This window comes from Callospermophilus lateralis, chromosome 17 (genome assembly GCF_048772815.1).
Source record: "Callospermophilus lateralis isolate mCalLat2 chromosome 17, mCalLat2.hap1, whole genome shotgun sequence".
Classification (NCBI taxonomy): domain Eukaryota; kingdom Metazoa; phylum Chordata; class Mammalia; order Rodentia; family Sciuridae; genus Callospermophilus; species Callospermophilus lateralis.
Window position 1 is genome coordinate 20,688,849 of NC_135321.1, and position 24,987 is coordinate 20,713,835.

At 37.8% G+C, this 24,987-nt stretch overlaps 1 protein-coding gene across 1 annotated transcript in view; it reads right to left on the bottom strand.

Annotated features, from left to right (window-relative positions):
* The window catches only part of Dcc (DCC netrin 1 receptor), a 1,060,049-nt gene that overhangs the window by 113,402 nt on the left and 921,660 nt on the right, over positions 1-24,987 (bottom strand). The window contains exons 16-18 of the mRNA XM_076836991.2: positions 10,707-10,802; positions 5,160-5,392; positions 335-473 (exon numbers count right to left, since the gene is read on the bottom strand). Of these exons, the coding sequence (XP_076693106.2) occupies positions 335-473; positions 5,160-5,392; positions 10,707-10,802 (468 nt within the window). The remainder of the gene's footprint in view (positions 1-334; positions 474-5,159; positions 5,393-10,706; positions 10,803-24,987) is intronic.

Sequence of the window (24,987 nt, forward strand, 5' to 3'; positions counted from 1 at the left end):
TGGTTCAAAGACACAACTGTTCAGTGGATGGATTTCTGTTCTTCATTTAAATGCATTGAAGATTCATATTCAGATCTACTGAGCGAACACCACCAAGAAGCCACATACTAGACATCCAACCAGTTTATCTAATCACTTGGAAATTTATCTTCATCTTTCCTAGAGTAGGGAGTGTACAATTAGCTATAAATATATGATGCAAACTATAAAGGATAAAACATGTCACGCAGGACAAGGTGTAATTGGGAATCCACAGTGTGCATATGTTTTGATTCACACACCACCTTCAGATTGTCAGAAGGAGACATTTTGAGACCAGAGTTTCTTCACATACCTGCTTCATAGGTGGTGGCATGTGCAGTCATGCTCCATGTGCTTGACCTTCTGTTTTTTGTTACCATGACGGAGAACTCATACATTGTGTTTGGTTTGAGGCCTGTTGCTGTATAGCTGAGAGATGTTGTGTCTTCTGACTATACAAGTAGGAAAGAAGCAAAGAGGAAAAAAAAAAAAAGACCTCTTATCAGCCTCATAAATCAAGACATGTAAAAAGACTATCAAAAAAGTCCACAAATCCCACTACCCTGAATCTATTTCAAACAGCAAAAGAGCATACAGCAATGATTATTCTACTTCTTTTCTGTCAAGCAGTTTACACAAGCTGATTACACATCTAAAACGTGATCAATAAAAATTAGGTATTATGTTCTTCAAAGGGGCACTTAGCAGATAGATTTTCCTGAGTGAGGCAATAGGATTGGCAGGACAAACTCTGCTTCCTCTGTCAACTCCAGTTTTGGAAGTTGTCTGCCCTAAACTTAAATTTATTTTTATTGAAATCTGGGGATTTGGAGAGGTTAGAGTTAACTATCTTAGATAGATCATCATTGTCATTGTCCACTGGTAACAAGGTTAATTTACTAGACTTCTAACGCATATTGTATCTTTAGAACAGACTTTAAGGTAGAAACTTTTAGTGCTTCCACAATCCATTTCGATCTTATAAAGAAAATAGAGCAAAAGCAGTGTTGTGCCATGTAATTTACTTTCTTTGTGCACGTTTCACATTAAAGCAACATTTATGTACGTAACTGCAGCAATTGATCAGGACAGGGACACCAAATTGGATAAACACTAAAGGATTGCATTGGTGTGCAATGCCGTGTTTGTCTACTTAAGTCTTCTCTATCCATTCTCTGCCTTTTAAACAACAAACTTGAGTTATTTTAGTAGAAAGTAAATTAATTAAATTATGTCTTTATTGCTTACTTGAAACATCAAAATAGTAATGAAGAAAAACATGTTAGTCTTCCAGGTTAAAGAATATTTTCCAGATGATCAGGCACATTCAAAACTGCTTATGCCTCTTATAAATATTCACTATGCTTGATATTTAGCTCTTGGTCTTCTTCCAAACATACTCACTTCTACTTTTATATTTATTATTTTTGTTATATATCTTTGTCTTGAAATCAAGGAAAAAGTCTTTTTCCCCATAGGTAGATGTCACAACTACTTCCACCTTACTAGTATTGTATGGTAAATCTTTTTTTATCCTACTGTGAATCTGTCTTGGGTTATGGCTATGAAAATCCTACATTTTGTTACAACATCGAATAAATATTTAACTGCACTAATAACATTTCGATGACGTGCCCATCCATTCTATTAAAGTGATGGACTCAGATACATTTATGAGAAGCTCTTCTTTAAAACAGCTATAAAACTATGTGTCCTAAATAAATGTAAAAATACTTGGTATAATCAGGAAGATGGAATTCTATCCAATAAAACAAAGTGGGCAGCTAGTGTGTGACATGTTGATGTATAACTTTCAATATTTCCCTCCCACATAGCCTATATAACACCTCTGAGAATCAGGAACACAAATAAGAACAGGGAATGGGACAATGAGAAATATTTAACACCAGAGTCTATGGGTACCACTGGCATTTAGAAGCCCACGAAGCAATGTAATTATGTAACTTATTTATGTTCTGGAGTGAAAGAACATTCTATAAATACCATGCATTTACTCAGGGCTGTCTGGAAACTCATAGAAGGCTACTGCTTGTCTTATTTCACTAAGACTAGAAATACTTTGGAAAATCATGGTCAGTTGATTTTGTGGATATGGAACACCAGGGTAGTGCCTCTCTGAAACTCAGTTTCCTCATCTGCAAAATGGAGATTACCAGGGCACTGAATGCATGGAAGTATTTAAAGTGTGAAATAAGTCATGTCAAACAGTGCCTGGCCCAGAGAAAGCATTTGTTAAATGTCAGCTATAATATTTCATGCATCATCTATGTTATGTATATAATTTTAGGAAAGTGTTGAGTTGTATCTTGAGGAATAAGATTGAGTCTTACACAACTGTCTGTGCCCTTCTCTATTTCCTGAAGCATTCTTACTACTATCTGATAAGTACTAGTCTAATGTCCATGCATCTATATTTTGAATGGAGAGTCATGTAAAAGAGCATGTGATTAGTAACTTTGGTAGAAAAAAAATTACAGAAAATTCCTCCCTTTAATCAGGAAAGTCAATTTGGTGTTTTGGACGATTTAAATATGCCTGTCAGGGGGGTGGCTTTCTCTGGGACTAAATGATGGATAAAGGTCCTCCTGTGGGAGAAGCCAGGGTGATGCCATCTGCTCATCTGGGTTTAGCTCTACTTCATCCAGGAAATTTGTCAAGTTATACCCGTTACCTGTGTCTTCATAAAGAAAACCAAATATACTTAAATATAAAGAATCTTACTTTTTTAAAAAAAGTAGATGTGAATATTCCTATCCTATAGATGCAAAAAATAGAACCTTAATTACCTGACATGACAAGACATTGCAAAACCAACTCTTGAGCCCAGATCATTTGACTCCATGTATTTTCTTTTCTATTTTGTATATGTTTTGCCTGCTTTATCAAGCTACAGTGGGTAAAGAGATAAAGTAATAGACAAGTCTGGTTTGAAAAGCCCAAAGTGAAAATCAAAGCATCTATTATCACTATTTGTAAACTTTATTCTGTATCTATGTCATCTATCTGCAAGAGTACCTATGTTCTTCTTTGATCTTGCTTTTCTCAACTTGCCCAACACTTTCTTCTAAACCTCCTCACCTCAGGATGTAAAGTGGAGTCTGTGTGTGTGTGTGTGTGTGTGTGTGTGTGTGTGTGTGTGTGAAGGGGAGGATATTTTAGTCATTTAAAGTCTTATGTCAGAAAAGATTATGGGAAAAGGAACAGTTTTGGGTCTCACTTCACAGGCATTGTCCGTGAGTCAATAATTTCAAGGCTTCTGGGCTAAACAACTAAATTCATTTGCCTCAAGATATTCTGGAGCTCAAAATTGTTCTGCAGAAAACAGTCATTGTATTTTAGAACATTTCACATTCTTTCAAAGTAGCCATGGCCATTCTGTGAAATACAGGTATCTACAAAATACAGCAATTATGAGCATAATAATTTTAAAGTGGGAAAAGTTCTCTTTCAATTTATACATGAAAAGATTTTCTTAATATGCTCATGTTTTTTTTGGTTGTTTTTTATAACAATATTATCTTTATTTGTGGTTCTATTTAGTCTGAAATCTAACACTTATAGAGGACAGAAGGGGTATTTACAATGTATCTTATATCAATGATATTATCTAGAGTTTCCCGAGGTGTTTTTTTCCAGTACCTGGTCTAGCAGGGCAGCAGTACCAAAGAATGCTGCTTTTTAAATGGTTTCAAATAAAAATTGATTTATGATAAAGTGTGAATTTTATGACATTTAAAAATTGAAAGATACTAGAGGCAGATCCCACATGTCTACAGGAAGAGAGAGGCAGGCTTAGAGAATTATTAGTGGGATTTTGCTATTATCTCCAGGGTCGGAGTCATAAGTTCCCAAAGGACACATTCATTCCCCCTAAATCACTTCCATCTTGAAGCTGGATTAAGGGAGATGGTAGCTCAGTGGAAGCACCAGTGGATAGAAGATTGAAATTCTCCCAGAGTGCTACCCAAGTCGGTTGACAAAGAGCAGAGATAAAAGGGGGTATGAAGAAACTGGAGGGCCAGGCTTGAGCCACTTGATTCCTTAGTTGCTGTGTGACATTTATGTTCTTATTTTCAAAGCTTCCCTTTTCATCTCTAATCGGCATCTTAGAAGGCACTAAGCTTTAAATGTGTTTTCATATATTATCTCACTTGAAATGACTTAAGAATTCTTTCAAGTAAGTAGATCCATGGAGCTGAGTGCATAACTCACTCCAAAATGATATGTAATATGCTAAGTGAGAACAACTAACACATGCTTTTATTATTTAAGATGAAGAGCCTCTATGACCTAGAGCCATTACAGATACACAGAGGTGCCTGATAGTCATTTGCTAGTCCTCTCATTTTTTGTTTACACTTGTATACTGTCTATACATGCAAACCCTGTAACAGGTTTAGGGGGTAACATGATTGTCGCTGAACTCTGTTAGAGCTTCTGAGGTTTCCTGGCTGAGATTTGAAAGTGGTAATGACAGTGCCTCAGACAGATCCCTAAGGAGCTCTTAGGAGATTGTCAGACAACTCAGTGATGAGGCCGAGAGCAAGGCTGGTGCCTTCCTCTCAGTTTGAGAGGATTTTCTTCTACCACAGGAGGATGTTTTCAAAGCTAAACAAGAAAGTCGATGTTAATGGCTTAGAGTGCTCTCTAAGGATGTTATAAAAATACCTTTACGTTATCTGTTCCCAGTTACATTCTCTGTAGGATGGGTCTCTGTGACATTAGCAGGGCTGCCTTTTACGTCACCTAGATTCTAAATGAAGAGAAAAAATACCAAAATCTACCCGGGGAAAAAATTCCTGGAATTCTGCTATTTTCAAAGGAAAATGATACTCCCCTGTACAGAATCCAATGATTGATACAAACCAAGCATCTGGCGCACTTCAAACAGCAGTTTGCAGCTCTTGGATGCTTTCCTGTCTTACTTTAGATTTGTTTAGATTTGTTTCCAAGACCTAATTATTCCATACTAATTTTAGATGTTAACTTATTAAAATGTTTTCTTTTTCCAGGTATTACAGCAGCAAAATGATTTATGATAGTCGAAGAAGCATTTTTAAAAAAACGTATCAGATAAATGACGGTTCATTTTAAATTTCATGCAATCAGAACTTCACCTTGTACTTGGCACTTGCAGAAAAGCTGGTCCTCCACCGGACAGTGTAAAGACGCACCTCAGATGTTTTTTGGTTCTTGGGGACAGAGTTGTCTGCCCAGCTGACCCTCACGGCCTCGTGGGTCAGAGCCACAGCCTGTACACCTACTGGTGGGAGCATGGGGGTGGAGACATCTGGGACCGAGGTGGGGAAATCATCAAGCAAAGGATAATAATCAACTGGGTCAGTGGGGTCTGGGTTAGAAAACCCACCAAATGAAACAAACAAATAAATACACAAATAAAAGCGTTTAAAAATAAATATCAGTGGCAAACACATCACAATGAGTTAAATGCATGGCAGTAATGATGAAAGGGAACATGAGAAGAACAGAAAAAAAATGCAATTAATTCCATCAGAAAACACATTAGAACAGCACCGTTATGTAATCAAAATGACATTTCCTATTCTTTGCTAATTTTCTTAGAATACTTTTTAATCCATTTGACTATCCCTGCTGGTTATTTATAATGAAAGTTCACTTTTGTTGGAATATTGCCCACTGTTGCTTCAAGAACTTTCATAGTATTTATTGATTTATTAAATAGAGAACTTAAAATAAGAAGATAAAATGATATTTCTGGCTTATTTTCTCCTGCAAAGGAAACAAATGCCTATCAAACTCCTCAGATTTTCTTCTTTTTCTCTAAGTTGATTTAGATTTCTATGACACTTTCACTATTCTTTACCTTACATCTACATAAATATTATTTAGGCAAGAAACTAAATAAAGAACAAAGCCCCCCTACTAGCCAGACCAACCTGTATGGTTGTGACTACACAAAACCAGAGTGACCATATATTTGTGGTCACCTGAGTCAATTTATGTTGGATAATTAGGTTTTGGGAAAGCAGCTAGTGCCAGCAGGTTTTCTAAGAATGCAATCCTTAAAGAAACCGTAGAAGTGTCAACATTACCCACACTCTCCCCAAGTAATTAGCTCAGTTTTTAGTCTTGGCAGGCATTCCAATATTATACATTCCTTGTTCTGAACTTTCAAGCTCAGTGGAAAGACTTCACATTTTTGGATGGGAAGACAAAATTAACGACCTACAGATTGATGAGATCTGCACTGAGAGATGCATGTGCTTTGATCCATAATATAATGGGAGTCTACAGAATGCCATGTGTATTTTAATAATGTTGCCAAAAAAAAAAAATCCTTGCAGTTATCATGGCTGGAGAGATTACAATCACAGTGGCAACAGTCATAATTTTGAGCATTTTAACTTCCACTTAATACATTTACATTTTAAAAAATTAACCTTATATTATGGACTATGAATTCTCCATAACAACAACAACAACCACAGCAAAGACAGCATAGCTGTCGTGGGAGGTGTATGATGGTGCCATACATCTATGATGAGACCTTCTAAAATATAGCGTCTGTAGCAGCGGACAGAGCTTATTTTTTTTTTTTTTTTAAACAGCCTGGTTCAAAGCTGAGCAGCTGGTGGCAGACCCTGATGATTACTTCAGTTTGGCCACTGCACTTCAAATCCCTCTCCCCTATTCATCACGGTATTTTCCAATGAATTATTTAGTAGTTTACTGGTCTGTGGTGGTTGGAGCAAAACACAAGACAGAAAACAAAAAGAGAACAAAAGGAGAGAGAGTAAGAGAAAATAGAGAAAGGAAGAGATGTAAGTTTAAAATTTTAATGACAAGAGCCCCGTATTCCCCTATCTCCTTAGAGGAATTTTTCTATTATGGGCTCCCAAATGGATTGATGGAATGAGGAAGAGGGAACAGAAGCACCAAGCCTCCATGAGGATCGGAGTCCTTCATCTTGACCACAGAGCAGTAAAGATGTCTTTGCCAAACTAAAGTAGGCCCTGCCTTGCTTTTATGAATTCTTGGCTACCTTCATAAGAATTTTATGAGGGGGAAAGTATTCTAAACTGTAAATCCTTTTCTGACCTATTTGTAGTACAGGGCTACCCTCTTCATGTCCCTTTGTCTAATCTGGTTTTGTTGGTAAACATTTATTAACTCAGCAGTCTTTCCTTGGTGCTACATGTAGGATTTGGACAGGTAGCCATTCTATTTAAATAAATGGTAAGATTCCATCCTTATTTCCAATTTTAGAATATAGTATCATGATTATGGTTATTAACTTTCCTTGAGTTAGTTTCAGAATATTCTCTCAGATATCAAGAAATACTATCTGTTGGTATTTCTCTATGAATTTAAATAATCCAGACATTTCTATGCTTGGCCAAGTTTCTTTGCTATTATAGAGGAACAATTGCTTTTTTAGGTGAGACTTTCCTTCTACTCAGGACTTCCTCTAGAGCTGTACTAATACAATAACAACTAGTTACATGGACTATTTATGTTTAAATTAAATAAAAATAAATTTAAAATTTTTAAAATTCACTTCTTGTGTTATGCTAGACAATATCAAGGGTTCACAGAACATCAAGGCCTCATGCCTACCAAACTGGGTAGAGCAATCACACAGTATTTCCAACAAAACAGAACATTCATGGATAGCAACAACTACTATAAATATATTTTACACAGATTGCAAGAGTCATTTTCCTCTGTGATCAGAAACTACTTGAGTAATTGAATTTAAAACACTCTTTTGCTGCTAAATTACTCTTTTCCAGGTCTGTTTATTTGTTTCCTTCCTCTCCCTGGGCACCTTATATGTACTGACTCTTAGTGGCCACATGCAAAAGAACAAATCTATATTGCCTCAATACTTTTGCAAAGAAAAAAATCGAGTCACTTCCTACTAGATGTTTTGGTATGAACCTGGAGCTCAGGAATTTTCAGTCATTATTCTCAAGCTCAAAATTAACTTTAAAAAATAATAACATGACTTTATATCTTTACATTAGACTTCATCTAAACATGGTAAAGCAATTGAGAATAAACAAATTCAGGCAACATACTTTATTAATGCCCTAATTTTTATTTGCCTTCCTCCCTTCTCCAGGTTCAAAATGTCTTGTTTTGCAACATGAAGAAATAAAAGACTTTATGGCAAAAATTAAGCTCTTATTGCACTTGGCCAGTTGGAACTTTCAGTCGCTTGAACATGGATATTTTCTGCTTGAGATGAGGCTCCAGAGCTCACCCACATCTATGAGCACATACATGTAGAAAACTCCAGAGCCTAATGCTTACTTTAGCTTGATGCTTTTATTGCCTTTGATATACTTTGTATTTACTTCATGTTGGCCTTTTTCCAAGGCAGCTCCAGGGAATATTCTGTAGAAGCTCAAAGACAGCATGTCTTTTACGTAGCACCATGAGACTCTACAACACATTTATTGATACAGTTTCTCCCAGAACCTTAACCTTTGATTCCATTTATTTGTCCTTTGTTCCCCATGATGTGAGGAAACATAACAAGATAATTCTTCCACTGCTAGGGAAGGGGTATTCTTTTCCTTTGGGAAGGGCGAGCTGCAAACAGACCTTTCCAACCTGTCACCGGATTTTCTTTCACAAGAAAACTCATGTAATTTCCAACTTTGTTATCGCTTCATTTCTGATCCATTAGGATTAGAGTCATATCAGAGAAAAGATTGTCTTATGGATCACTGGTGTTTTAGATACCACTCTGGGAATGGCATATGTTGTAAATTAAAGAATGACGGCAAAAGTTAAACAGAAGTTGACAATGTCTCACATGGTTTTTTGAGCAACTTAGCTCTAGCTTATGTGATCTCCACAAACTTTGCACCTATTTACTTTCTCTTGGAAAACTGATTTTTACATGTTCCTTCGTGGTCCATCCTTACGGTCTTTAGTTTTAATAAAAGCATAGAGCTTTGAATGACTGGTCTCAGTATAATTTTGTACAGCCTGATCACAACTCAAAGCCACCATGTCAATGAGCAGCTCCTTCACACCTTTAGCAGAGATCAGAAGGAGACTCACTAAGTGAGAACATGGAAACACTGGGAGAGTCAAAGTAGCCTGACATCTCCCCAAAACTCTGCTTCTGGAAGAGCAAGAGAATAGGGGGAAGTGAAAATTCTACCCATAATGCTGTCCCTTAATTTTCATTCTACTTCTCAATTTGCCTCATCTTTCTGATTCTGAATACAACACATTTGATAGTAAATATTCTCTAGGGCAATGCTTCTTATTTACCCTTCTTGAGAAATCATAAGGCCCTTTGATGATATCACTAAAGATATATATATATATATATATATATATATATATATATATATATATACCTTCAAAGATCAAGGAATATATTGACATGGGTTCCAAAATTTGCAACCCACTTTGAGCAGATCTCAGACCTTGAAACCAAAGTCCAAAGACTCAGAGAGACTGGAATAACAACTGTACCTTATAAGAACATCTGGCTGAAATCAATAAAGTGATCAATAAAGTTCCAAGAACCAACACAAACAACTATCCATTCATATAATAACTGTGTTCACAAGGCAGCCTATGCATGGAGTTTGTGGAAAGGGAAAAACCAACTGCAGAAGGTGTACGTAAATTTGGGCAGGAGCAGAAGCCACAGGATCCCATGGCTCAATTTCTAAGCATTCCTACTCATCTGGACTTCTCAATCTAGGCACTATTTGGGCTCTCTTCTGCTTGTTGACTCAGATTCTTTCTATTCATGAAGATCAAAACAGCTGAGAAGTTAATAAGGCCTGAGGTGCCTGGGACAGGAAGGGATAGGCTCAACCTGTGACTTAATCAGATGAAACTCCTGCTTCACATGCGGGTTTCACACACAAATCTATTGGAGGGAGTGGTGAACAGTTTTCCAGGAGCTATGAACAGCCCCAACAACCTGTGCTCATTCTACATAGAGTGAGCCCCGTCTCACTAACAAACAGCTTCCACAGAGGGCTGAGATCTCACCTTCTCTGTGCCTGTCTCAGTTTTTCTCCCACCGTTTGGCTCTTGCTTGCTGCCTTCAGAACCCAACTGATATCACAGGTGACAAGCCCTGGAATCAGCCAATCCCTTTCATATCCAGAGCCCCAGCATCGCTGAGATGAGCTGCAGGCCCAGCTCAGGAAGAAGCCACCTGTGTGACTCAACCTAGTCCAAACCACTCCCGGGAGATTAGCTGGCGCTTGTCAACTTAGCTTGAAGTTCTCCCCAGAGAAGAAAAGTGTCCATCTGAGCCTCTGGCAGCCTTCCCTAAATAGCCATAGTTTGAGACATGGTGCCCAGGAGAATGAAGACTCCTATCAGGCTCAAAACTGTGATGCTATTGGAATGACAGAAAGGGAGGGGACTATACCCTCTATGTCCACGTACCAATGTATACACTGTCCTCCCTGTTAATTGTGAAAACCAAAGAATCAAAAATCTCATGTGCACATGTGTACATGTGTACACACGCGTACCACACACATATAGAAGACTCCGAAGATAGCTAATAATACATTTTTAAAGTCTGTCCCCAACTTTGTTTACCTTTTGTTTTATTTTGCTTCCTTGTCCCTTTCTTTGTCATCTATCACACTGCCTACCTTGTCACCTGGGGATTCGAGGTTTCCGCTCACCTGTGATGGATCTGGTGGTGGCGCTTTCATACAGAGGCACGCCTTCTCCGGCATTGTTAAAAGCTTTTAGGGAGATTACATAATGCGAACTCGACTCTAGAGAGAAACAAAAACAATGTGAACGTGTTGATTTATTTAGTGCACTGAGTACGCAGGGTAAACATTTTCCTGAAAACAAATTTAATATAATCTATTAAGTAAACTGTTGTTTGAAAATGAGCCTGTTGGATTCTGGGAAGAACGCGGCAGTGATGGATGGAGGTAGTCGGCCTCCCTGATTCCTCTATGAAAGCCAGGGAGAGACTAGAGAGAAAACCAGAGGAAGTCCGATGCTGATAACAAAACTAGATGAGGAGGTATGTCCCCAAGCCCCCAGATGAATGTGGGTGTGAGCAACTCAAGGACAGTTCTGCCTCTCCCAGTTTTCTGTATCTGTGTAAAAGAAATGGAAGGTGAGCATCAAACTTGAAAACAGGATAATCCTAAAATAACAGGGAGGTAATTCTGGCAAGTTCAGCAGAACAGTTTGAGAACAGCAAAGATAAACACTTGAAACGGACCTATAAATTCTTCTCTCCTGCCAGTGCAAAAACTGTAGGAAAACTACTAGAAACAGAAGTAAGATCTGAGCAGGAACAAAGTAACAGGAGTGGAAAGAGGAGAAAGTCCAGATGGAAGTAGAAGAGAGGGAAAACAACAGAAACTCTGAAAACAAGCCTCTGGTTTGGGTTTGTGTCTTCACTGGCAAGCTTTTCTGTAAAGGGCCCAGACAGTAACTATTTATTTTTGAAGATGACATGGACTCTCTCACATACTGACTCCTGGTCATTTGTATACGACTCTTCAAAATGGGGAAACCATACTTATTTGGTGGCACCAATGCAAAAAACCAAACCTAGCCTTAGGTTCCACAGATGGCCTGCAGTTTGCTCAGGCCTGGTCTAGTAAAAGTAAAAGGGAATGGACCTGTGACATTTAGAAAACTATTTGAACTTCTAGAGGGCTGGGAAACAACTCAAATCACTGTGAGCAAGAAATATTTCTTGTGGTAAAATCCCTTGCAAAGGTACCTTACGAAATATAAAGAGGATGGCATTCCCACAAACAAGAACGCACATACAAAGGATCAAAGCTGGGTGTGGTGGCGCACACTGGTAATCCCAGACACTCGGGAGGTTGAGGCAGGAGGATCTCAGGTTCAAGGCTAGCCCCAGCAACTTAGTGAGTCCCTAAGCAACTTAGAAAGACCCTGTCTCAAATTAGAAAATAAAGGGAGCTGGTGATGTGGTCAGTGGTTGAGTGCCCCTGGGTGGTTCAATCCCTGGTACCAAAAAAAAAAAAAAAAAAAAATCAAAAGTAGAACAAAAGTACACAAGAAAAGTAAGAAAAATATAACAAAATTACAGGTTTCTTTTTATTTCAAAATAAAATAAACAGTTAAGGAAATAATATCAATTGTGAAGGAGCAATAAAAATCAGAAAGAGAAAACCTCAAATTGAGATGGCATAACTCAAGAAGAAATTGAATCGAAGTGGAAGAATTAATCTTAAAAATAAAGGGTAATGATAAACAAAGTAAATACAACAGGTAGGAAAAAAATTAAGAAAGAATAAAAAAGGTTTCGGGTGGATTTGACAAATATTAAAGTTAGACAATGAAAATCTAACACACAGATAATAACATCAATCCTTGAAGAAGAAAACGAAATAGAACAGATTATATACACTACAATTGTAATTCACTTTGCTGATATGATCTTTAGGGCATGTAGATAAGAAATATATGACTTATGGGGGATTAGATGATTATCAGGGTTTCAATAGCAACATTTTTTCCCAGAAGGAATTAGCATAAATTAATTTTAGACACTCTAGATCAGAAAATGTAATTCAAGGATTTTATAGTCAACAAAAGTTAACTGTAAATATAAAGAGTAGAGTCAGACTGCGATTCATTTGCAAGCAATCAGGGACTATTGTTTCCCTGATCCCCAGAACTAGGAGAAAATGAGCTTTAGATATTCAGAATGACCAGAGGACACACTGACCTAATAGCTAACCGCTGAATAATAAATTTAATGAACTAAGACTAAGAGCAGGCTAAAGAGATTTTATTTTTCAAGGGCTACATATTTTGAGGTTATAGAAATAACATAATGGTAAGACAAGACTAAGGGAGAATAGGGAAAGTATATGCAAAAACAAATGCTTTCATAATTATTACTGATGTCTATCCTATTATTATTATTATTATTATTATTATAATTATTATTACTCTGAGAGTAATAGGGGATAAAGCCAATAAGTAAACTTCAGATATTCTATCACCTACTGTGTCCTTGAGAACCAGGCATTTGTGTCAATGTAAGGACATACAGATGTAATATAGAAAAGTTAAATATAATCCAGTGTTCTTGAAATCAAATCGGAAAAAATAAGTTTAGTTCAGAAAGGTTATATCTGTTTTAGTTCTCTCTACTGCAGAAGTCTAGAAACATTGACTCAATATCAACAAGCACCCCTACTATGCAGAATGCAGTTTTGAATAAAGTTAAGTCCACTACAAGAAACAAGGGGTTATTTTGAAAAACAAAGACTAAAACAAGGACAATCTGTGCCTACATCAAGGTAAGAGCTTCAGTGTATTCAACCCCATCAAATTTCCATGAATGCATGAATCCAGGGATCCCTCCTTTGAGAAGAAACATGACTATGGAGCCCAAAACATCTTGGAATACCATATATGGACGGGAAGCAAGTGAGAATTGAAAGGTTCATTTCAAATGGACTCAGGAGTCATTTTAAAGAGTTCCCCCCACCGGCCCCCCCACAAATAGTGGAATCAAGGAGGCAAGTTCCTGGCTGCTCCCTGGTGAGAAATCAAGAGAGCAGACACGCAGCTTCTCTGCAAGGTGGGTGAACAACAAAGTCAGAGTGGGGGGGACTTAACTGGAATTTAAAACTGAACATTCAAAGTAGACCAGGGATACAGGAAGCTGGATAGAATAAAATAAGGAAAAACTCCCCAGCAGCATAGCTGCTGATTGAGCCAGAAGCACCAGCCAGCGTGGTCCCTCTGTGAACATAGTGGAGAGATAAGGGAATTAAAGGAACCCAAATTTTGGGAGGTCCAAGGCATGTCTGCATACAGAGTGTTTAGAGACCAGTGATACTGCCCAACAAACCTGAAAGACACACTGCCCAGGTTTCATGTGCAGGGGTTGGGGGTGCCAGCCTCCACCTCTCCAGGAAGTGTGTAGAGAACAAAGGAAGGAACCATTTTTGCAGCTGCATCATGGGGACTGGCAACTGAGGGAGCTGATTCATGGGAAACCTCAGTTTGGCCCGAAATACAGGCCCAGTAAACACTCACTGCATGACACAGAGTGTGCTCAAGTGACCAGGAGAAATTCAAACATGGAGCGAGGTTTATGCAGAGGACAACTGGTCTAGGAAACCCACCTGGCTATACCCCTCCCCGTCCACTCAGACTGCTTGCAGAACCTGCTGGGAGGGATGCATCTGGCCTGGAACTCAGACAGGTGCAGGTGGGAGAGACTGTTTGGAGACTAAACCCGAGACCCAGGAATGTGGGGTCCTCAGGTGATGTAGGGGACTCAAAATTGGCTTGCCAGCACATGAGTGAAACCCAGGGGGAATCCCTGGGATATAGTCTTCCAGAGTGGACCAGCAAGTACTGGAGTTGGAGGTGCGCTGATTTAAAATCTCCAGACCAACTGGCATTCAGCAAAGAGTCTGGAGTCCACCTGAGTCTAACCCCTGCCTCCAGGAATCTGCCTATGGGAGTACCTCTCTCACTCAGCAATCCAGAGGGTGGAGCATTAGGCTCCAGCTGACCCCACCTCAAACTGATAAGAGAAGCTGGGAGTATTTTGAACACCAATGGAAAGAATTCTTTAACTTTGCATCAACATTTTTTTTCTTTCTTTTCTTTTTTTAAAAATTATTTTTCTCTGTTTAATTGTGACTTTAATGGTACATGGACAATTATACATTTTCATATTTTTTTCTCATTTTAGCATTTTTGGAGCCAGTTATTTTTCATGGATTAGTTTTCTTGTGAATTAAGATGCTTAATTACTATATTTTAGTTTTGTTCTGTATTCTTTTTTTTATATTTAATTTTGAAACAAAAAATTATTCTCTTTTTATATATTTTTTTCTTACCTATCTGTATTCCTTGATTCTCTGTTTTCTTCGGCTAACAGCCAATCTCTATTGTTCTCCCTTTCACTCTTCCTTTAATTATTTACTTCTGTCTTCTCTCCTCCTCTCTAATAATCATCACATCCTATATCACTCTGTTCTCTCCCTATCTTTTAAAATTGTAAACTCTTTTTGCAAACTTGCTGTTTTTATTATAGGCAAAAACTTCTGATATAATTTCTGTTTACTGTGATAATTAACATTGTAGACTATTTGGTTTAATTCTGTAGATAGTTGGCATTGGTTGTTGTTATTATTTGTTCCCCCCTAAACAGTTAGGTACTAGAAACCTTCAGGGACACTATAATTCCACAGGGTAGAATCTCCACTGCCTCAGATCCATACTGTTAGATGAGTAGACACACAGACAACATGAAAAAAACAATGGAAAAAAAATTGCTCTAAACAAAACAAGATACTCCAATAACAGAATCAATTGACCCCACAGTGGAGGAAATATCAGAGGTGTTCAGAATGTACATAGATAAACTGATCTGCAAAGTAGAGAGCTGTACAAGAAATGAGATCACAGAGGAAATACAGGAAGTGAAAGATTGTTTCAATCAAGAGGCAGATATTCTATAAACAAACAAACAAACAAAAACAACAACAACAAAAAACCCAACAAGCAGAAATCCTCAAATGAAGGAAAAAAGAAACCAAATTAAAAATTTAATTGAAAGCATTCCCAACAGACTAGACTACTTGGAAGACAGAACCTCAGGCAATGAAGACAAAATATATAATCTTAGAAACAGACCTGAAGACAGAAGATGCTAAGAAACCATGAATAGAACTTCCAAGAATTATGGGATAACATGAGAAGACCAAATTTAAGATTTACTGGGATAGATGAAGGCACAGAGATAGAAACCAAAGGAATGTACAATCATTTCAATGAAATAATATTAGAAAACTTCCCAAAACTAAAGAATGAAATGGAAAATCAAGAGGCTTATAGAACCCCAAGTGTATAAAATTACAACATACCTACCCCAATGCACATGATAATAAATGCCTAACATACAGAATAAGGATACAATTTTAAAAGCTGTGAGAGAAAAATATCAGGTTAGGTATACAGGGAAAACAATTCAGGTGATCTCAGCTGATTTCTCAACCCAGACCCTCAAAGGTAGGAGGTCCTAGAATAACATATACCAAGCTCTGAAAGAAAATGCATGCCAACCAAAAATCCTATGTCCACTAAAAGTGAGCTTCAGATTTTAACATGAAATAAAAACCTTCCATGATGAACAAAAGTTAAAAGAATTCACAACTAGAAAGCCTACACTTCATAATATTCTCAACAAAATATTCCATGAAGATGAAATGAAAAAAAAAGGTGGGGAGACCAGCAAGGGAGAAACCACACTAAAGGAACAGTTAACCATGGAGAATCTAATTCAAATTAAAAATTAGAAATAAAATAAAATGACCAGGAAATCATATATCAATAAGAACCTTGAACATTAGTGGACTAAACCCATCAATCAAAAGACATAGACTGGCAGATTGGATTAAAAAACAAGACCAAACAGTAAGTTGTCTCTAATAGACTCCACTCACAGACAAAGACATCAACAGACTGAAGATGAAAGAATGGGAAAAAACATATCATCACAGGGATCATGTAAGCAAGCAGGGGTTTCTATCCTCATTTCAGATAAAGTGAACTTCAAGCCAACGTTAATCAGAAGAAACAAAGAAAGACATTTCATACTGCTTAAGGGAATTATACCTCAACAAGACATAACAATCATAAATACGTAAGCCCAAACAATGGCGCATCTACATACAAACATGTCTCTACCACATGTACCTCAAGTAGAGCATCAATCTCTAGGAAAGGGGTTGGCGTAGTGGCTCAGCGGTAGAGTGCTTGCCTAGCACATGTGAGGCACTGGGTTTGATCCTCAGCACCACATAAAAATAAATAAATAAAAATAAGTATATCATGTCCAACTACAACTAAAAAAAAAATTCCAGGATATATAAATTCAAAAGACTTAACAAGAACCTGGAAGTGGTGGTGTAATCCCAGTGGCTCAGGAGGTGTGTAATCGCAGTGGTGTGTAATCCCAGTGGCTCAGGAGGCTGAGACAGGAAATTGCTAGTTCAAAGCTAGCCTCAGCAACTGCAAGATGCTAAGCAACTCAGTGAGACCCTGTGTCTAAATAACATACAAAAGAGGACTAAGGATGTGGTGGCCGAGTACCCCAGAGTTCAATCCCCAATATCCCCCCCATTTTTTTTAACATGAAAAACACCCACAAATAACCCAATCAATAAATGAGCTAAGGAGCAGAATAAGGACAATCAACAAATATATGAAAAAATGTCCAGCATCTCTAGCAATTATAGAAATGCAAATCAAAACTACATTGAGATTCCATCTCACTACAGTTAGCATGGCAGTTATCAAGAACAGAAGCAACAACGAGTGTTGGTGAGGATGTGAGGGAAAAGGTGCACTTATACCTTGCTGGTGGGACTGCAAATTGTTGCAACCCTGGAAAGCAGTATGGAGATTCCTCAGATAACTTGGAATGGAACCACCATTCGACCCAGTTATCCCACTCTTTGGTATATACACAAAGGACTTAAAATCAGCATATTACAGTGACACAGCCTCATCAATGTTTATAGCAGCTCAATTTACAATAGCAAATTGGAACAAAACTAGGTGCCCTTCAATGGACAAGTGAATAAAGAATTTGTGGTATATACAGAATGGAACATTACTCAGCTTTAAAGAAGAATGAAATTATGGCATTTGCTGGTACATGAATGGAACTGAAGAACTAATGCTAAGTGAAATAAGCAAATCCCCAAGAATAAAAGGCCACTTCTGTCACGATGCTCTGTCTCACCTCCAGCCCAGAGCTATGATGTCTCCAGCTATGGACTGAACCTCTGAAACCATTAGCCAAAATAAATTTCCCCCCTTTAACGTTGTTCTTGTCAGATATTTTGGTCACAACAGAAAAAAAAAACCCATCAAATATCCATTAATAACACTAACTTATAGAGATATTTAAAATAAAAACAGAAAGTCATTTCTGAAGTTGACAGAGGAACAAGTTTCAATCTGAAAAACTAGTGAAGAATCAAACATTTATCATGTTTTTTCTTAAAGAAACTCTCAAGATGCAACCAAGCAGGATACAACAGAAATCATCTACTTCTAAGTAGTTAACAAATAAATACCAAATAATAGAAGTAGAATATTGCTATTTTTCAGCTCCAATGAACGAACAGATATATGCATTAAGCTTTAATAATTTTTAAGATAAAAGAAAGATACCCAGACACTAGGCACTTCAGGATGAAAGAACACATTACCCACTCGAGTATTGACAAAGGGATCAAATCTCCTTCATTTGATCAAGCCTTTGGATCCAAATGCCAGTTTGCAGGAAATGGAGTAAAGAAATAAGTTGAACTCTAAGATATAATCACTCATTAATCTACACATATGCTGCATGAGTTTAATATCACAATGAAAAAAATAATTTAAAATGGGTATGTTTATCTCTCATACTGATCTCTGAAAATTGATTAGGTGGATTTTTCTTCACATCATTTATATATGACATAAATATTAGTGTTAAAGATTTTGGCATTCCTAAACCCAAATCACAATATAGCAATAAGTCTAAAATAAGATTACGTCTAATATAATGCCTTCCATACAGTGAACTGTTTCCCCTCCAAAAGAGAATATTTCCTTATGTGTATGCATGTTCTCAAACTAGTTTACTAATAAGAAAGTAATCAATCAACTAGTATTAAATGTTCCTTAAGACCTAAGACTACTTGTAAACATACACTTCTGTTATCAGGATACTAATTGATTTCAAATATAGATTCATCCACACAATCATAATACAGATATTTACATTAGATTTGAACCTCATAAAATATGAAATTATTTTACATGGTTCAAGTTCTATTTGGTTCAACCTAATACATCTATATATCTAGCATTTATCTAGGATTTATCAAGGAGCAAGAACAAGGTCAGGGATTTCAAACTCAGATGCTTAGGAGCTATGGTTGTTTTGTTTTTTAAATTAGTATATTGTTATAATGAGAAAGAGAAAGAGACAGAGGTGGAGAAGGAGGAGGAGGAGGAGAAGAGGGAAAGACGGAAGAGGCACAGATTTGGCATCATGTATGGAGCACAACAGGGCAGAGAGGCTCCTAAAAATAGTGAAGTGAAACTGCTTTCCAGGCCCAAGATGTCATCAGCGTGAGAAAGGTGGATGTGCTATTGTCAGTTTTTCTGGAAATCTATTTCACTTTTATGTGAAATCGGCCCATTTTTAAGTGTTGGAAGAGAATTCAAACAACAATAAAACATTTGTGCATGACAAAATATAAATATAAATATATATATAGCCATTGACTGAATCCAGGCCTGCTGTGCTTTGAGTATTGAGTGTGTCCTGAAGGTCCATATGTAAGGTTCAGTAGCAGGATGAAAGGACCGGAAGTGCTATGGACTTTGAAGAGTGAGGCCTAGTGACAAGTCCCAGCTGGGCACGCCCTTGAGAGGGACACTGGTTTTCTGCTCTCTCTTCCCCTCTGCACCTGTTTGAGGTGTAACCCCTTGCTCGCTCCTGCACACACAGCTACCACTGCCAACCACACGGTGAGGTGATAAGCCAAGGACTGGACAATGAGCATGCGCAATGGAGCAGGTGCTATGGAGCGTGTGCTATGCTCTTTGCTATGCTCTTTGCTGCCTAGAGTATTTTTTTTTTTTTTTTTTTTTTTTTTTGCAGTAACACAAAGCTGGCTAGCACACAGGCCTGTAGTCACTATCTGCAACCTCAGAGACTGGACCTTTCCTAGTCGAGATGTCAGCCATGATATCAGCAATGACAAAATAGAAACTTCATAGTACCTTTGAAGAGGTATGGATATAAAACAAATCGGGTCTTCATTTAAGCGAGGGCATTAAATACTACTGTTTTATATTCACATCTCCAACTCAGTAGAGGATTCAGAGAAAGAATGTCTTCCCTGACAGGGAGCTTTTGAGTTCCTACTGAGGGTTAACAGTGGAAACTCATAGCTGAATTCATGGCTCTACTTGTCTATTCTCACATCCGGTTGCGTAGTTCATATCCCTTTGAACATTACACTATGCAAAAGCCTCTGTAGCATTACACGGTTATTGGTTTTCGGTTTTGGGGAGTGAATATTCTTTCTCATTGAAAAGAAAAAAGAAGAAGAGGAAAAATATTTTAACTGATTCATTCTCACTATACCAGCTTGAATTTGCACCTTTATCTCAATATCAACCACTGCATCTCATTTAGCTACTCCATGGCTCCTCAGCACTAGTCACTATTTCTTTATCACCCTACTCCCATAAGTGGGAGGTAACTGTTACTCCAAAGCAGACCCTTGCTAGTGTTGATACTAAATCTCTAGTCATATGAGTAAGGCTAATTCTTTCACTTGATGTCTAGCCATATCATAGGGTACACTAACAATGTGCCTGAAGTCTCACCATTTACTACCTGTTGGGTTACACAAATTACACAAATGGCAAAATTCTAAAACACCCAACTATGCTATGCATACCCTAGGGAGGATCAACTTTAAATTTAAATGAGAGGTGTTAGAGGCTTAGCCTTGGGAAAGTAAACACATATATAATGGAGTTGTAATGGTGGAAGAATATTGCCAAGAGCTAGAGAGGGTGTGGGATGTTTTGATCCAGTATTTTCCTATTGTTAATCAGCACTCTGGGGCTCAGGTCAGTCAGTACACTGGCTTGTTAAAAGGAACACAGAGCTACCTAGGGAATGGGACAATCCACAATCCCTTTCATGGTCTTTCTTGGGGGCTTTCCTTTGTGCTCTGCACACTCCACCTCCTCACTCTTATCTTTTGGTTTTACTCTGGCTATTGCATTGTGTGTGCTTTTGTCAAAATGGACCTACTGAAGAAATAGGATTTTTATTTCCTTCCCCCATTAAGCTTGATCCTATACTAAATTATCCTGAAAAACAATACAAATGTTATTCATTTATTGATTAACTAGTGGACAGTGGGCTACATAGCTTTGATCCCTTTATATTGTGATGGAGCTTCAATCTTGGAAATGTGTGTGTTTGGGAGTCAGGGGAGCTTTAAAAGAGTGAAGTGGAAGTTCCAGAGGAGGGTGGTTTCCTTGTGCTTAAGAAAAGTGTAATTTATCAGTTTACCACTAGAGGGCAATGCGGAACTATTTTCCTGCACATGCTCAGAGCTCTTAAACTTTGAAAACCAGTAAATCACTAAAGAATTACCTAGAATTGCTCCCTCTATAGAAGCACCAAATGAGTTAAACATATTTAATATTATCATAATGAATTCCAAATGAATTAATCATTAATTATGGTCAGACCTTATTGTTCAGGAATATACTTAATGATAATTATGACAGTAAATTTATTTTTTTTTGGATTTGTTGAAATATTGCAGATACGTATGCTTGAAAAATTTATCAATTGTCTCCACAGGAAAAAAACAGCAGCATTATTTTCTTATTTGAATTCTCTATGATTGAACTATACTGGAATAATTTGGATTTGGGTGGATATCCCACATTTCTAATTCATAATAAGATTTTTATCCTTGTTTGAGCAATCTTTCTTACAGAAACACATTCATTTGGGATAAAGGAGACTGAAGAAATACTTGATAACTCTGACCATCCAAAATAGATGATTCTTGGCCAGCGTTGCCTGTGTAGCCAGGAGAAAAGGAAATAAATGCACATTTATTGATTAGAGGTCTGTTGTAAAGGACAAGGAATGGGTAATCAGGAGAAGGCTCGGTTCTCCTTCCCCAAAGACGTGGTAGGTAAGAGAACCATTATTCTAAGAGCTTTTGTTGAGTCTTCCCTGAAGGTAAGAGATGAATGTTTCTCTCTGGGACTGAGGGAATGAATCAAGAGACCTGCCGAAGCTCCTCAAAGCCAGACCAAGATGCTGTACTTGGTAATGAAAGCCAGTGGGAAGGGCATCATTATTTTTAATTAATATTTTGTGTGAATTAAATGCCAGTGGCATGTGCCAGATTGACAGCCCACAGTCTTTTATTCATTACAGATTATGTTCTTTACTCAGTGGCCCCGTCCATGCCAAGTGCTGGTTGAGGACCAGGATCCACCTCCCTGAATCCTCTTCCCTCTGTTAACACTGCCAGCAAGTCAATTAGAGAAAATTAGGGTGGTAGCTGTCTCCTAATGCAAACACCTGCTCACTGCCACAAACCAGGGCTACCACATCCACAGAATAGAGGCCACTGGATCGCTGTCAGATGCTAAATGTTACTGGACACCTTTGACCCCACTGGACATGAACCATTTAATTATGTGGAATGGGTGGAGAGCAAATTCAACTGATGGCATTGATCTCTTAAAAGGAGGAGCAATTCACATTTGAGGAAGATGCGATTTATGTAACATGTTCAGCTCTACTTCATTACATATACCCCTTTGTAAATTCAATTAATTGTTAATCTATTAACTTAATATGAATTTTCCTTTTTTTTTCTTTTCCAGGAACACTGTCCAAATAAGGGTCAGATTATAACATGATTTGCTCTTTAATCAGTCTTGCAGATACCAGCCACTCCCACAGTCTGTGAGGAAAAGTATTAAGGTACATTAAGATTGAGGAAGAAGTATTAAGCTACATTTTTAAAAAATCTACTTAGAGCCATTAGCAGGATGAAAAATAGGTAAAAACACATTTATAAAAAGAAGCAGTTCTTTGATCAACAGATAGAATGTGCTTAAAAAATATTTACTGAAATGATGAACACATGAGATATAGAAAGGCTAAATTACTGATTGAAGGTCAAATAACAAGTCCTTAATCATTTGAGCATGGATCTCAGATTTCTTTATCCCAGACTGTACCTCCTGATATCTGTGGGCTTATGGGAAATGGATCCAAAGACATGATGGGACATTTCCCTTCTCTCACTTTCCATTCACAGTGGAATCCTCTTCATCCAGTTTTAAATGATCATTGATTATCTTCTGGGGGTAAAACGGGGTTCCATTTTTTTTCTAGGGCACATAAATATTTTGTCCCCTTCCCCAAGAAAGGCACCCAACTCATTGTGTTCTCTGAAAAATCTGTTAATGAAGGAAATTATTGGAGGAATCCTAGTAAGTGTCCTGGAATCCGTGTGGCTTTGTGGAGAAGATGGCAGTAGAGCTGAATCCTTTGATGAACAAGGTCTAAAGGAAAATAGTGGAGTAAGCAATGGCAGGGAGCAGTGGTTACAGGGTGTGCATGATGGAGTTAAAAATTGAGGACAGTGGTAACAATTGCTCTTTCTCCTCTTCATTCTTTTCCTATTCTCCTCTTATCCTCAGTAGTAATATTTGTTGGATGCCTAATTGGGTCCTTTAATAAAACTACCACATTCCTTATTTTATTTAATCTTTACCTCAATTTAGTGTGTGGCATATGGCAGCTATTCCATTGATACATAATAATTGTACATATTTAAGGTGTATCATGATGTTTCAATACATGTATACATTGGGTGAGGTTGAATTCAGTGCAAACATAACTCAGACATTCATCATTTCTTTATGGTAGAAGCATTCCAAAACATTTCTTATAGATTTCTTGAGATATATGGTACCATTTCAATATCTGTTGTCACCCCACTGTATAATAGGATACCAGAGGTTATGTTGCCTATAGCTATAAATTAGGGAAAGAATGACAGAGAAAGGTTGATCCATGGACAATCCATAGTTCCTGAATGAATGAATGAATAAATGAATGACCATCCTCTTTTTATAGGTAAGGAGTAGAATGCTGAATTCCAAAGCTCAGGCTCCTGCTTCTGTACTTCTTGTCTGTTATTGAATAAGAGACGCTGCATCAAAGAACATTTTGTACAAGTGTCAAACTGTGCTTTTAGGGATTGATTCCCCAGAAGTACATAGTCCAGGAAGATAAAAAGGTGTTGAAAGTAGGAATGCTCCAGAGGCCACTGCAATTGCCCAGACAAGGGTCATAAGGACCTCAAGTGAGGTGCTGAAACATAAATGAAGAGCAAACAATGGTTGTAACATGATTCATGGATATATTGGAGGGACAGTGGAGAAAGGGGCAGATAGAGAATGGTTTCTAGGTTTTTCTCCCTGATGATAGTGCAATGACCTTATGTCCAGGACTAGGAAACCTGTCGTATTTGCATCAGGGAGAAAATGCTATCGTAGATCCAGACAACTGGCTTTCTTGGGTTCTGGTTACCGTGTAAGGATTGTATGCAAGTAACTTGCAGCACAGCACACTCTTTCCTTGAGCCGTGAGATAGTGGTGCATCTACTATAGGATCTTCTAAATAACTGCATCTCTATTTTTCTCATTAGTGATCATGAGTTATTTAAGCTCAGATTGGAGATAATCTACTTGGAGTTGTTGGTGCCACCTTGGAGAGTGAGGCCAAATTTACGTAGTTTTTCTCTTGTATTTAGGAAAAGCAAACTCTTCTGTGTGTACTGTACCTTGATATTAAAAACAATATTTTTTTTTTTATCAATTATCTCAATAATGTTACAAAGCAGCCTGTGCAAGAATGACCATCCCCATTTTGGAAATGGAGAGAATGAGGTGCTGGCTGCCTGTCATTGCAGCCAGGTGAGAGAGACCTGAGTGCCTCCTGTGTGCTCAGGTGAGCTCCTCCACAGTGTCAGCTTGAGAAGGTCTGGGCTTTTTTCTGAACAATGCTGGAAAGCAGACCTCGGTCACCAATTAAAGCAGAATAAACAACCTGCATCAGTGGGTGCGATGTGCTTTGGCAGACAGCCTGCACAGTCAGAGAAATGACTGAGTAAATGCTTAGATAACAAAGCACTAAATGCAGCTCACAAATGGGGCACTTAATAAAACGATTTCTCAGCCAAGCTTTCCATGAGGAAATTAGCTGGAGAAAATATAACCAAACACACAGCCTTCCTCCCTTTTGCTCGTGTTTCTTTCTCTTTTTTTTAAAATGAATTAAATAAAGACCAAGGTGG